At 47.1% G+C, this 13266-nt stretch overlaps 5 protein-coding genes across 5 annotated transcripts; 2 read left to right on the plus strand and 3 right to left on the minus strand.

Moving 5' to 3' along the window:
• Window positions 1–1888: 1888 nt before the first annotated feature.
• On the plus strand, window positions 1889–3778 carry AnxB10 (Annexin B10). Its single transcript, XM_017245300.3, has 4 exons — window positions 1889–2050; window positions 2143–2854; window positions 2923–3104; window positions 3552–3778. The coding sequence occupies exons 1-4, from the start codon at window positions 2036–2038 to the stop codon at window positions 3606–3608; spliced, it is 966 nt and encodes a 321-aa protein (XP_017100789.2). The 5' UTR covers window positions 1889–2035; the 3' UTR covers window positions 3609–3778.
• LOC108127949 (TIP41-like protein) lies at window positions 3386–5007 on the minus strand. Its single transcript, XM_017245302.3, has 4 exons — window positions 4848–5007; window positions 4444–4778; window positions 4156–4375; window positions 3386–4088 (listed from the first exon to the last, which is right to left on the minus strand). The coding sequence occupies exons 1-4, from the start codon at window positions 4857–4859 to the stop codon at window positions 3840–3842; spliced, it is 816 nt and encodes a 271-aa protein (XP_017100791.1). The 5' UTR covers window positions 4860–5007; the 3' UTR covers window positions 3386–3839.
• Window positions 5008–5293: 286 nt separating this feature from the next.
• Window positions 5294–7312, plus strand: LOC108127950 (xaa-Pro aminopeptidase 3). The gene is made up of 2 exons (XM_017245303.3): window positions 5294–5852; window positions 5911–7312. The coding sequence occupies exons 1-2, from the start codon at window positions 5484–5486 to the stop codon at window positions 7159–7161; spliced, it is 1620 nt and encodes a 539-aa protein (XP_017100792.3). The 5' UTR covers window positions 5294–5483; the 3' UTR covers window positions 7162–7312.
• LOC108127951 (delta(3,5)-Delta(2,4)-dienoyl-CoA isomerase, mitochondrial) lies at window positions 7247–8666 on the minus strand. Its single transcript, XM_017245304.3, has 4 exons — window positions 8519–8666; window positions 8195–8372; window positions 7516–8140; window positions 7247–7427 (listed from the first exon to the last, which is right to left on the minus strand). The coding sequence occupies exons 1-4, from the start codon at window positions 8568–8570 to the stop codon at window positions 7329–7331; spliced, it is 954 nt and encodes a 317-aa protein (XP_017100793.2). The 5' UTR covers window positions 8571–8666; the 3' UTR covers window positions 7247–7328.
• Window positions 8667–10243: 1577 nt separating this feature from the next.
• LOC108127914 (PHD finger protein 7-like) lies at window positions 10244–13266 on the minus strand. Its single transcript, XM_070277591.1, has 4 exons — window positions 13131–13266; window positions 12821–13071; window positions 12404–12620; window positions 10244–12344 (listed from the first exon to the last, which is right to left on the minus strand). The coding sequence occupies exons 2-4, from the start codon at window positions 13014–13016 to the stop codon at window positions 11543–11545; spliced, it is 1215 nt and encodes a 404-aa protein (XP_070133692.1). The 5' UTR covers window positions 13017–13071; window positions 13131–13266; the 3' UTR covers window positions 10244–11542.

Genomic DNA, 13266 nt, shown 5'->3' on the forward strand with positions numbered 1-13266 from the left:
GATAGCTTCAAAACTGAGAGACTAGTTCGCGTAGAAACAGACAGACGGACAGACAGACGGACAGACGGACAGACGGACAGACGGACAGACGGACATGCTCATATCAACTCAGGAGGTGATCCTGATCAAGAATATATATACTTTATAGGGTCGGAGATGTCTCCTTCACTGCGTTGCACACTTTTGACCAAAATTATAATACCCTCTGCAAGGGTATAATGAATTCAATTGGACCATTTAAAAAAATATATATAGAATATATTCTCCCTATTCTATTGAAAATTCAATATTTAAATAGGTAAAAATTGAGTAAGTTATGATCGGAATCCAGGATTCTTGAAATGAAGATATCTATAAGGGAAACTAAGGGCTTCAGGCTATATTTTATTTTAAAATGAATTCAAGAAAGATATATAAAATATATTCTATTAAAAATTGTATATATTCCATTTAAAAAGGTAAAAGTTAGAAAGCTATGATCGGAATCCAGGAAAAACAAGAAATAGTCACCTAACCACACCCATCATCCTATCCATTATAATATAAAGAAGTCTATATTATAGACTTTACTATATATTACAGACTCTATTATATAATAATTATTATTATAATAATGTTGCAATTTTTTTTTACACAGTGACTAAAAACAAACATTTTGAAGCCTTTTTTTTAAATTTTGGAATCTTAAACATAGTAAACTATAACCCTGTACGTAGGAAGAGCACCAATATTGAAGGTTTATTTTTGATTTGTAGAGAAAAGAAAAATAAAATAACTACTTTTGTTTGTTAAAATTTTGTTTATTTATTAAAACTAACTACTTTTATTTATTTATTAAAATTTTAGCTATTTATTTACAAATAAAAAGAAAGTATCGATTTTTTTTAAGTACAATTTAAACTTAAACATAACGTAAACGTCTTTTAAAAATTTGGTTTTTATGAGCGAATTATTTGCATATTTTTATAAAGTAAAAGCAAAAAAAAGTATCAAAGTTTACAAATTTGTCTGGAAAAGTGGTTATATTTGGACTCAAAACAATTTTTTTTGACTAAGGGTTAAAATTCGTCCTATCATAAGGACTTTTAGAAAGAATATTCTTCATTAATTTCAAATAAATCGGTTCGGTGTTGAGAACATTTATTTATTTACTTGGTACTTAGTATACAACCAGTTTTACAATAACTATACTAGTAATTAAGTAGAGTATTAGCGACGGTATTAAATTTTATTATTAGAAACTCTATAGAAATAGAAATAGAATAGATTCTATAGAAATATAGAATAGAATAGGAATGGAGAATTCGGGGAATACTTTTGAAAAAAGGGCTTTGAAAAACACAATTAAAGGAGGACTATCCCCAATTGGGGTCATAATGCAGACACATCTCAAATATCTAAAGATCTTTGAAAATAATTCAGTTTTGTGATGTTCTTCGCGAATACCCCCCTAATTAAGCATTTCAGGAATTCTTTCAGAGATAGAGATCGTTCTGGAAGTGTTCTGAAAGCCCTCCAATTGTCCAGGCCGTTTGGATCTCGACTGTGTCTTCAATTAATTAATTCCAAGCGGGTTCCGAGTGAGTGAATCACTTGCTCAGGAATTCCAAGTGCAGGCGTTAGGCGTTAGAAACTGAATTGAAAGCTTGAGGGTTAAAGTCGCGCTCACAAAAGCTTCTACACTCGAAAAAAATGCATTAATATTAATATTAAATAATATTTTACTTCTTTAATTTAACTTCCTTTGAATTCAAGAAATAAAACCTAAAAAAAATTCGAAATGTCTCAAAATGGGTTATTATTTGTGAGAGTGCATGACTTGCGCTTGGGAGAGCAGTCTTGAAGAGCAGAGAGCCACCTTGCACCACCTCGGAGGCCACCACTACCACCTCCCATTCACTCACCAGCCCAGCGTGGAAGCGAACGCATCTCTCAGAGAAACGGTGCCGAGGAAAAGCGTTGATTTTGCGAATTTGAACTGCAAAGAGCTCCAGAAGAGGAGAAACTATACTTTCCCCAAAGTCCCAGACCCCAAATGGACAACTACACGGTAAGTCTGCTGGGCAGTCGGCCCAACCAGGAGTAACATCACATCACCGCTGCATTTATCGATTTGCAACGCGATGCGTCATCCGTTTTCAGCCCGTACCCACGGTGGTGGCCGCCGCCCCCTTCGACGCCGCTGCGGACGCCCAGGCCCTGCGCTCGGCCATGAAGGGATTCGGCACCGATGAGCAGGAGATCATAGACATCCTCACCGGCCGGACCAACCTGCAGAGGCAGACCATTCGGGGCATCTACGAGGCCGAGTTCGAGCGCGACCTGGTCGACGATCTGAAGGGTGAGCTGGGCGGCAAGTTCGAGGACGTGATCGTGGGCCTGATGATGCCGCCGGTGGAGTACCTGTGCAAGCAGCTGCACGCCGCCATGGCCGGCATGGGCACCGAGGAGTCCACCCTGGTGGAGATACTCTGCACCAAGTCCAACGAGGAGATGGCCGAAATTGTGGCCGCCTACGAGGAGCGCTACCAACGCCCCCTGGCCGAGCAGATGTGCAGCGAGACCTCCGGCTTCTTCCGGCGGCTGCTCACCCTGATCGTTACTGGGGTTCGCGACGGCCTGGATACCCCGGTGGACGCCGCCGAGGCCAAGGACCAGGCCGCCCAGCTGTACTCCGCCGGCGAGGCCAAGCTGGGCACCGACGAGGAGGTCTTCAACCGCATCATGTCGCATGCCAGCTTCCCGCAGCTGCGGCTAGTCTTCGAGGAGTACAAGGAGCTCTCCGGCCAAACCATCGAGCAGGCCATCAAGCACGAGATGTCCGATGAGCTGCACGAGGCCATGATGGCCATAGGTCAGTCTCGATTAGCCTGAGAGGTGCTCCTGCCACTCACTTTCAACGACTTTCACTTCCTCTTCCAGTCGAGTGCGTCCAGTCCCCGGCGGCCTTTTTCGCCAACCGCCTGTACAAGGCCATGAACGGCGCCGGCACCGACGACGCCACCCTCATCCGGATCATAGTCAGCCGCTCGGAGATAGACCTGGAGACGATCAAGCAGGAGTTCGAGCGCATCTACAACCGCACCCTGAACAGCGCCGTGGTGGTAAGTCATACAGCTCCTCCTCGCATCGGTGGCGAGTGCTCCGCACCTGGCTAACGTATCGCTTTCCCTTCCATTATCGCCACATTCCACCCGTGTTCTCTATTCTGTATTTGTTGCGGTGTTTGTGTTGTCCTAGGACGTAAGTATTGGTTACGGCATTGGCTCTATTGGTGGCACTCCCGATCTCCTCCAGAGTAGATCTAAAGTTAACCCACTTTTCGCTACAGTTGCTGGGGAACGGGTGGATCTGGGGATCCTGTTTTGTAAATATTTAACAGAGGTTGCAGGATAATCAAAATTTAACGATATAGTTTATTGGCGACTAACATTAGGGCTCAAGCCTCTAATCCTCTGACCACAAAGCAACTTTGGTGCAAAGGGGATAATTATTCAACTAGGAACTGTTCCGTTTTTAAAGCCTGGTCTCCCTTTCTTCATATTTTACAGGCGGAGACCTCCGGAGACTACAAACGGGCCCTGACCGCCCTGCTGGGAGGCGCCTAAGCGCGTGGCAGCTGGTCCGCCCGATCTATGCTTATCCCTAACCGTATTCATAGCCGTATTCGTAGTGTGCCTTTTAGAGAAATCGATCGCTTTTAATGGCTGCGACAGCGCCTGCGCACAGTGCTGGCAATAAATAAACGCACATAGCAAAAAGTGTCTAACCAACAGGAGTACAGATAATTTGGATTGGGCGGGGGCGAGAGCTGGGGCGTGGCGTGCACGTGGCGGAGCCTACTTGAAGAACAGCTTGTGGAGCTCCTTGGCTTTCACGGGCAGGTAGTTCTGCATCTCATCCGGGTTGGTCCAGAAGGCGACAGAGCTCTGGAGCTCGGAGCAGGGCGCCTCCCGGTGAATGTACTCCTTCAGGATGTAATCGTTTTCTATTTCGTGGTGGAATCTCGTGTCGTGCATCCGGATGAGCACGTCGTCGACGCGCAGAAAGTGGCGCAGGAGTATGAAGAAGCCAGAGGGCATGACGCGCTGTTATGGGGAAAGGATGCACTGGAGAATCATCACAAGGGATCAGTGAATGGGAGTTCCGACTTACGATTCGCACGCTCATCACGGAGATGCCGTGATCGTGTAGCTCATCCTCGAACAGGGTGAGATCGTGATAGAAAATGATATTCTCTCGCTGCATCAGCTTGAACTTGTTCAGGGTCTGATCCGTTGCCTCGGCACGCACCTTCTCGTTCATGGTACCCTGGTAGGTGGACGTGAATGTCCAATCGAACGGCTTGAACTTCTCCTCCATAGTCTGTTCTGGTCTGGAGAAGCCAAGGAGTGCAAAGATTAGATGATTCACCTTGTGGCTCAAGCTATTTTTTGAACCCACCTGGTTTCGCGCCATTCCTGAGCGCAGGCCACTTCCAGCGGCTGCTTGCCGTTGGCCACTAGCGCCAGGGCATCCATGGGCTTGAACTCGAGCAGCGCTCCGTCCTTGTGCTGGAGGATCAGCTTGTTTTTGTGGAACACCATGTCTGGCAGGTGGGGCAGCTCCAGGGAGTGCTGGTAGTGGCAGAGATCACACCGGTTCGCGTCCTCCTTGTCGCAGCACTGGGTGCTGCCCAGCTTGCAGATGCTCTTGAGGATGTGCGACTTCTCGTAGCTTATGGCCCAGTCGTGGAATCTAATCGCCTCGCTGTCCACCGGCAGCCGAGGCACAAAGCACTGCGAGTGGAGAGAAGAGGATGGTTTAGTGACGCCGGGAATCGCTGGTGCAGCGGGCAAAGCACTTACATCGCTAGACATGATTTTACGCAAAAATTTAAATACTTGAACAGATTTTCAAAATTGAGTAGAAAAGTTTGTATAAAATAAAATCAAGTTTGACAAAACTTCATCGCTTTTCTACGGACGCTAACACAATGATTAAATAATTTATCGATAACTTTGGCTGGACTGTTTTCGATAGGAATGTGAGTAAAGCTTCAAAAAAGGAGTATCCCTACAAGTTTATATATGTTTTTGATACATAATTTGGTAATGTATAAATATAGATAGTATTTATTGCCTAAAATACACATATATTTTGGAAAATAACTAACAAAAACCAAAATTACAATCTATTTTCTTCATTTTTTATTTTAAATATTTAATTTTATTTGTTTGACTTTCTTAAACTAAGTGAGCTATTCATATTTCACAGAATAAAATTTGAACGGACTACTGTAGAAATAAAATTCAAATAGGAGCCCCCAAAGCTTTCAAATCTCTGTTATCGATAACAAAAAAGAGTAGTTGGCGGTCATCTGGCAGCGCTGTCACCTTCTGTTTTTGTTTTTATCATTTTATCAGTTAGGTTACTGACGATTCTGGTTGACTTATGTGACAATTTCGTCGATTTGCAGCGGCTAGTCAAGGATCCCCACCACCATGAATGCCTTAAGGCCCTTGACCCACCGCCCAACAGGGAGTACCTTCAGCTTCTTGTCGGGCCTTTCCAGAGCGACGTCCGCCAGCTCCTCCAGTTCCTGCACATCCAGTTCAACTAGGAGCAACAGCACCAGCAAGCAACTGACTGCCACAGAAGTGCGCAACTCCCAGATCCTGCTCGAGCACAAGGGCAGCCTGGGCCAGCCCACAGCGCTGTCGCATCCGCACCTTATTCGCCCCCAGGAGCTGGTGCCGGGTGTGGAACAGAGCGAGTTCAGCGAGCGTAGGACCAAACTGATGCAGAACCTCCGGACCTATGCTCGTAGTTTCGGGGTAGTGTTCAGTGGCCACGTCAGCGCCTGTCACATGGTGAGTCCAGGACCTTCGGGTTTCCGCATCGACCTCTGAGTGATCCTCCTTGTTCCAGGTCGTTGTTGGAGCGGCTTCCAAGAAGTACATGAGCGGAAAAATTCCGTACGTTTTTCGGCAGAACTCTGACTTTTACTACCTGACTGGCTGCCTGGAACCGGATGCTGTGCTCCTCATCACCATGGATGAGAAAGAGACCGTGCGCTCCGAGCTCTTCATGCGGCCCAAGGATCCGCATGCCGAGCTGTGGGATGGGCCTCGCACCGGACCCGAGATGGCGGTGCCGCTGTTCGGCGTCAACGAAGCCCATCCGCTAGATCAGCTGGAGGAAGTGCTCGCCAAGCGGGCCGCAGACTCCAAGCCGCACCTCTGGTTCGACCGGAAGCACTCCGATCTTCCTTCCCTGACCGAGGACATGAAGCGCCTGAGCGAAACGGTGAAGCGGCCCCTCCTGCCGACCTACTCCTTCATTGGGGGCCTGCGGCTGATCAAATCTCCCGCAGAAATGGATCTCATGCGCCGCACCTGCGCTATAGCCTCCCACTCCTTCAACGAGGTGATGGCCGAGAGCCGGCCCGGCCTGTCGGAGCACCACCTGTTCGCGTCTATCGACTTCAAGTGCCGTATGCGCGACGCCAGTTACTTGGCCTATCTGCCAGTGGTGGCCTCCGGAACGAACGCCACCGTTATCCACTACGTAACCAACAACCAAATAGTGGGGGAGAAGGACATGGGGCTGATGGACGCCGGCTGCGAGTACGGCGGCTACACCAGCGACATCACCCGCACCTGGCCGGCCAGCGGAGTGTTCACGGATCCGCAACGCACCCTCTACGAGATGCTCCACCAGTTGCAGCTAGACATCATCGACATGATCATGGGGCCCGGGGGCGAAACCCTGGACGATCTGTTTGAGAGCACCTGCTTCAAGCTGGGCAAGTACCTGCAGGAGATCGGCCTGGTGTCCAAGTCGGTCACCGACGTCAAGGACCTGGCCCAGCAGGGCTACCGCTTCTGTCCCCACCACGTCTCCCACTACCTCGGCATGGATGTGCACGACACGCCGCATGTGTCGCGCAGCGAGCGCATAGTGCCCGGCATGGTCTTCACCGTGGAGCCGGGCGTCTACATCAGTCCCGACTGCAAGGATGTGCCGCCGGAGTTCCGCGGCATCGGCATCCGCATCGAGGACGACCTGCTGATCAACGAGAAGGGTCAGGTTGAGATTCTCACCGCGACCTGCGTCAAGGACTCGCGCGCGCTCGAAAAGCTCTGCCAGCAGCAGAAGAAGGAGCAGCAGGCCGAGTAGCAGCAGCCAGTCCCCAAATTCCTAGTCATACGTCGCTGTTGCGGCGCATCTTCGTACCTTACCCCCGTCTCCAACAAAATTGATGTAAAAAGAAGTTGATTTTATTTTAAATGAGAAAATGGCCAAATAAAATTTGAAATGCGATCAGGAATCCTCCCTGGTGTGGTCTAGAGCTTCGCGAAGACCGGCTTGTCGTCCTTGGTCAGCTGGGCGGCCACGGCCTGGGCAAAGTCCTCCGACTGCAGGTTCAGCTTGTTGATCAGGCGCTGCAAAGAAAAGATTAAAAAGGTTATCCGGCATGGCTACATGGGGGCAGGAAGCATTGAAGCAGTAATAAGTAACAAAAGATCCTACAATGTGGTCCAATCCCTGCTGGTTGGTGTGCTCCAGGGAGTAGGTCATGCTCTGCTTGGTGGTCTGCACGGCTATGGGGCTCTTGGAAGCAATGTTCTCGGCCAAGGCCAGAGCGCCGCTCAGCAAGGACTCCTTGTCGGGGAAGACGCGGCTGACCAGGCCCGAGGAGTGGGCCTCGGCTGCCTCGAAGCGGCGTCCGGTGAAGCACAGCTCCCGGGCCAGCGACTGGCTGCCCACTGCCTTGGGCAAGCGCTGCAGGGTACCAACATCGGCGGCCATGCCGATCTCCACCTCCTTAACCTGGAAGTAGGCGTCATCGGTGCAGTAACGGATGTCAGCGGATGTGATCAGGTCGACGCCGGCTCCGATGCAGGCCTTGTGCACCGCTGTGATCACCGGCTTGGGACACTGTTCCAGACTGCTAATCGAATCCTGGTACAGACGGATCATCCGCTCCATTATGACGCCCTTGCGGGCCACGTCGTCGGTCTCGGCCAGCTGCTGGCCCAGGTTCATCATGTCGTTGAGATCGATACCGGCGGTGAAATGCTTCCCGGCGGCGGAAACCACGATTGCCCGGCAGTCGGGGTTCGTGGAGAGACCTTCGAAGCACTCCTTGATCTCCCTGAGGATTATAGAATGCTACAATCTCCCTTATTTATTGGGGGCCTTCACCTACATCCACATCTGCTTGTTTAAGGCATTCAGCTTGGTGGGCCGATGGAGCTCCACATGGAAGACGAAAGGCTTGGGAGTACTGATGACCAGAGTCTTGAAGTGGTGGCCATGGGCGGGTTCTGCCTGGGCGGAGGATAGATGGCGTTGGGGCTGCATTGGGGCGGCTGTGGCTCGAACGGCTGAAAGTGTAAACACTCAAGTGAGAGATGAAATCGAAGACAGTCCGAGTTCAATGACTGCGGACTTTGACCGGCCCGCCTCTTTGGACTCTGGGGGCGGCCGGCATGTCCTATCGGCCGGCCAGGGTTGACCAGCCGACACCTACCAGTCGCGGTGGGAGCCAGTTTCAAAAATGTGTTCAAGCGGGACAACGACATGGCTGCAGAATGATTTCCAAATTCAAATCCACTTGTTGCAACAGCGAAATTGTTTGGTTTTATATTACTATCGATAAATCGATAAATAACAGCAACGGTGATGCCACATAGCGGGAATAGCATATCGAAAAGTCCTCTTAGAAATGGCCTACCTTCTAGGCGAAATAAATTGCATATCCTAGCTAATTTCAGTTCTTTGTGTGAATTTCGCAAATACATGGTATCAAAATTTATTTTTCAATAAATATATTTCAAAGACCGTTTCTTGTTTTGAGTAGCGATAGTCAGGGTTGCCAATGCATATTTATACATTTCCCCAAAAATTGGGATAAAATTCCCCAAATTTGGGGACAAAAATACGCTGATTCCCCATATAGGTTTTTTTAAATGAAACAATAAAAAGCTGAGTATAACTCATATTAGTATTCTTAATTAATTAAAATAAAAACTTAAACAGTTAACATTTATATTCATTTCCATATTTTTTTGGATAGCATTTTGTTTGACGGATTGAACTTGACGCTGCCGCCTAGTTTTTTAATTCCTTCTCTTGCAGCCATAAATGATAAAACAGTATCTGTATTCAGTCGCTCGACCGATGCATTTAAAAAAGGCAGTATCAGCAACAACGAAATATCAATTTTTATATTTTTTTTCAGACGAAACACTTTTCCCCAGTAACATTCAGCATCAATGTTATTTTGAACTTCAAGCCCATGTTGAGCCCATCGTCTAATTTTTGTGCTGTCACAAATATATGTATACCAGGTGTACCGGTATGAAATGAGCGTTTTTTTGTGAACAAAAACACAAAATATTAATCGGAAAGTAAAAAACATTTTATTCAAAGTATTGGCCATTGTTTTCTATACATTTTGACCACCTTTCTGGCAATTTGTGGATACCACGCCAATAAAATTCTTTCATCTTTTAAAGCAAACCAACCAGACACCACATTTTCGACCTCCTCGTCCTGCTCAGGACTGCTGCTCAGCCAATGCGTGTCCCATCGTTGAAAACAAATGGTAGTCGGAAGGAGCCAAGTCTGGTGAACACGGCGGGTTGGGTACCAGCTTCCAGCCAAGTGTTTTGATTGAATCCTGAACCAGTTTTGCTTTGTGGGCAGGTGGATTGTCATGGAGCAAAACTAACTTGCCGTGTCTTCTGGCCAATTCTGGTCATTTCTTGATCAATGCATGGTTCAAATTGATCACTTGTTGTCAGTAGCGATCTTTATTAACGGTTTCATCAGCTTTAAGGTGCACCACACCTTTCTGGTCCCAGCAAACACACAGCATTGTCTTCGTGCCGAATCGATCTGGTTTTGCAGTCGATGTTGACTGCTGCCCGGATTAACCCATGATTTTTTCCGTTTAGGATTCTTAAAATAAATCCAATTTTCATCGACAGTAACAATCCGATGCAAAATCGATTTTCTTTAGTGTCTTCGAAACAAAAAATTAATGCTTTCCGCGAATCATCACTTTCTGGTACAAAACTCGACATTTTTAACATGATGAAAAAATATAATGTTGTATATAATGTATATAATGCTGTTCAATGACTTGATGTATACTAAATATGTTTCAGAGATGTCATAGCAAACAAACAAAAAAAAACTAAAGGATCGTTCACAACAAACGTTTCCAAACGAGACCTCTGTATCTTGACGCTCACTTCATACCGGTACACCTGGTAAAGGACAGGAAATCGCTTCGGCACAGGCACCAGTGATTTAATTTCGAACTGTTGAGCTGTTGTCGGATTTACAACGGATATAATAAAAAATAGAGGATCTCCGAAATCAAATCGCTTGGTAATGTCTGACGTCAATTCCATATAAAATTCTTGGCATGTTCTTTAGAAATCTGCAATAGCCGCACAAGGTACATTTTCATCTTTTTTCAAGTTTTCCATACTTTCTGCAGCCTGTAATCGAATATATATTTTGTCTTAGCTTAGCAAATGCGTTGAATTTCTGAAGTCAGCGTTTCCAATTTTAACGCAGGACTTTATGTAGTTTTCAAAAGATTTTCAACTTCTGGTTTCAATTTGTGAAGAAGGGATGTTTCAGATTGAAACAAGGTATTAAAACTCGTTACCAGTGAAAGTACATAAGACATGAATTCTAAATATACCACAGTGAATTGGTTGTTCATTGTAATTAGCATTTCTTCGGTAGTCTTGGATGGGTCAGTGAATACTGTTTCCGTTAAATAGGCCGTTAAATAGTTCATATTGCTCTAATACACGGTCTACGCACGCTTTCACGGACAGCCATCGAGTCTGGGCTGGCGCGAGGATTTTGTGAATCTCCACTTTAAAGAATTCCTTGAAGCTCTTTCAATTTCATTTGTCTCTCTGAACTTCTACTGAAGTGAGCTCCTACAGAACGCAAGAAGTCTTCAACATTTCGGGTTAATTTCAGGCAAGCTTTCGATGATGAAAAGTGTATCATATGACAGGAGCATTTTACTAGAGCAATGTGAGGCAAATCGTTCTTAAGACGAGCAAAAACCGAGCAATGTTCCCCAATCATCACGTTCGTTGTGTCCAATCATGTTTTCTATGGGTATATTTTTTCCATCATATCCAGAAGAAATAAATTCTCTACTTGATTGGTGTTCTCATCATAGACTATGCCAGTAAAAAAAACATTGTTTTAAAGAGCTCTGATCTGTAGTTTCATCCATTATCAATAAGAAGAAATTTTTTTGGCAAGTAAGTTGAAATTTTTGGAACATTCTGTATTTCTAATATTTTTTTCTTATGGCGTTCTGAATTCATGTTTATAATCAGGTCACTTTTATGCGCTATGATTGAAACCGAACAGAGTTTACAGTTTGCTAAATCATTTCCATCTCTCGTGTTCGAATCTTTGCGTAACCAGCTTAAGAAGTTTGATTCATTAAGCCACAAATCGTTAAATTTACTTTATTTTTTGTGGCTGTGTATTATTTGAATCACAATATTCAAATCATACTGGACGCGGCGTCGGTCGAGTCTGCTTGTGTGAGCAGCGGCTGACGGCGATTCTGAATACGGGCCGAGGAGCGAGTGGCACCCGCCACTGGCGAGAGGGAACGCAAAAATCGACGTGGTGTAGCCAAGGGGTCCTCTGGGGCTGGCGGTCCAGACGGCTTATCCTCCTTATTCTCCTCATCAGAAGGGGCTAACTCAGTTGCCCCCGGAAGAAAGACTGTGAGCGACCTTCTCTGCGAGCGGCGGAGAGCCGCCGTTGGAGGGGCGTTCTCCTGGTTGCTCAGGGAGCGCAAATTATAGCTGGGCGTCTGGGAAGTACTCGGAGAATTGGAGCGGCGAACATGGCGGCGGCCCACAGAAATCGAATACGCCAATAACATGATCCTGTCATCATCAGAGTCAGATTCTTCCATGGCCTCTGGCTTATTTGGCTGTTTCTTTTCATCTTCTTCTGTATCTTCCGCATCTTCCGCCTCCGGGACATAGTCCTCGTCTCTAGCATTGTCATGGCCGTCCTGTTCGTCCTGGCTCTCCTGATCCTCAACCTGATCCTCCGGGTCGTCTGCAACCTGGATACCTTCGGAGACTGGGCTACAAACCTTGCATGTATAGGTGTTCTCGTCCTGGCTGCTGCAAAAGGGGTGCGCAGGATTCGCCCCGCATAGGATGCAGTACATCAAACTTTCAGCAAATACGTATCGAGTTCCACATATGCAGCGATCGGCGGTGCACATCTGATCCCTTTGAGTCTGCTCCACATAAGCATTCGGATCAGATTCCCAGGAAGCGTCACTAAACGGAACAGGCGAATAGTAATGTCGAATCGTTTCAGAATTGGAGCTGGAACTCACCTATTTGGCACTGAGATCCCGCGCAGAGCTACGTCATTAAATACAGTGTTATTGTTGCACAACGGGCATTTGAAAAAGTATCCGGCTGAGTTTGCGTACGACTGAAGGCAGTGTCGGTGGTACCATCCATTGCGACAGCAGGGTGGGTGGAGCATGGTGCTCAAATTAAACCGTTCCTCGCTCCCAGCCGGATGCTGCCATCCGGCATGCCGACGCGCTCACAGTTCTACTGCCTGCGGCAACCGAGTTAGCCCCTTCTGATGAGGAGAATAAAGAAGATAAGCCGTCTGGATCGCCATCCCCAGAGGACCCCTTGGCTACACCACGTCGATTTTTGCGTTCCCTCTCGGCAGTGGCGGCTGCCACTCGCTTCTCGGTATTCAGAATCGCCGTCAGCCGCTGCTCACATCAGCAGACTCGAACGACGCCGCGTCCAGTATGATTTGAAGGTTCCGCGAAACTCGCTCTGGGTCATGTTGTCGTACCCGCACTTGGTGTGAAAGGTGCGTCGGCATGCCGGATGGCAGCATCCAATATTCGCTCCCGGTTCGTGGCAATAATAACAGATCAAAGAGCGACAGCGCTCGGCCTCCGCAACGATGTCATCCGGCATAAAGCACTGGATTCCTTCGTCATCGGAGCCACTGCTTCAGATTTGAGCTCAAATACTGCAAAAACGCGTAAAGTTCTAGCGAAATTCGAACTCATTTGCGGCACAGAAACTCACCAAGCAATTTGTATCCACATCCACATATTCTCGTGATTCTTAACTGCCCCGAAAATTAATTCATCCTTTTCATTTTCCAGCTCGGGCTTCCCCGCCAAAAGTATTTATCAAAGGTGACTCCGTTCGGCAGTCTTGG

The sequence above is a fragment of the Drosophila bipectinata genome, chromosome XL (genome assembly GCF_030179905.1).
Source record: "Drosophila bipectinata strain 14024-0381.07 chromosome XL, DbipHiC1v2, whole genome shotgun sequence".
Lineage (NCBI taxonomy): Eukaryota > Metazoa > Arthropoda > Insecta > Diptera > Drosophilidae > Drosophila > Drosophila bipectinata.

What these genes read in the sequence shown, in the direction of transcription:
- LOC108127951 (XM_017245304.3), bottom strand. Translation starts at nt 8,570, where the DNA reads ATGTCGTTGTCCCGCTTGAACACATTTTTGAAACTGGCTCCCACCGCG. An exon ending in ACTGGCTCCCACCGCGACTG is followed by an intron (nt 8,373 to 8,518) that starts GTAGGTGTCGGC and finishes TTACACTTTCAG; the next exon opens with CCGTTCGAGCCACAGCCGCC. An exon ending in TTAAACAAGCAGATGTGGAT is followed by an intron (nt 8,141 to 8,194) that starts GTAGGTGAAGGC and finishes TATAATCCTCAG; the next exon opens with GGAGATCAAGGAGTGCTTCG.
- LOC108127950 (XM_017245303.3), top strand. Translation starts at nt 5,484, where the DNA reads ATGAATGCCTTAAGGCCCTTGACCCACCGCCCAACAGGGAGTACCTTC. An exon ending in ACGTCAGCGCCTGTCACATG is followed by an intron (nt 5,853 to 5,910) that starts GTGAGTCCAGGA and finishes TCCTTGTTCCAG; the next exon opens with GTCGTTGTTGGAGCGGCTTC.
- LOC108127949 (XM_017245302.3), bottom strand. An exon ending in CAGGAATGGCGCGAAACCAG is followed by an intron (nt 4,376 to 4,443) that starts GTGGGTTCAAAA and finishes TGGCTTCTCCAG; the next exon opens with ACCAGAACAGACTATGGAGG. An exon ending in CCGTGATGAGCGTGCGAATC is followed by an intron (nt 4,089 to 4,155) that starts GTAAGTCGGAAC and finishes TCCCCATAACAG; the next exon opens with CGCGTCATGCCCTCTGGCTT.
- AnxB10 (XM_017245300.3), top strand. An exon ending in CGAGGCCATGATGGCCATAG is followed by an intron (nt 2,855 to 2,922) that starts GTCAGTCTCGAT and finishes TTCCTCTTCCAG; the next exon opens with TCGAGTGCGTCCAGTCCCCG. An exon ending in CCCTGAACAGCGCCGTGGTG is followed by an intron (nt 3,105 to 3,551) that starts GTAAGTCATACA and finishes CATATTTTACAG; the next exon opens with GCGGAGACCTCCGGAGACTA.
- LOC108127914 (XM_070277591.1), bottom strand. Translation starts at nt 13,016, where the DNA reads ATGCCGGATGACATCGTTGCGGAGGCCGAGCGCTGTCGCTCTTTGATC. An exon ending in CTGGACGCGGCGTCGTTCGA is followed by an intron (nt 12,621 to 12,820) that starts GTCTGCTGATGT and finishes TAGAACTGTGAG; the next exon opens with CGCGTCGGCATGCCGGATGG. An exon ending in GGGATCTCAGTGCCAAATAG is followed by an intron (nt 12,345 to 12,403) that starts GTGAGTTCCAGC and finishes TGTTCCGTTTAG; the next exon opens with TGACGCTTCCTGGGAATCTG.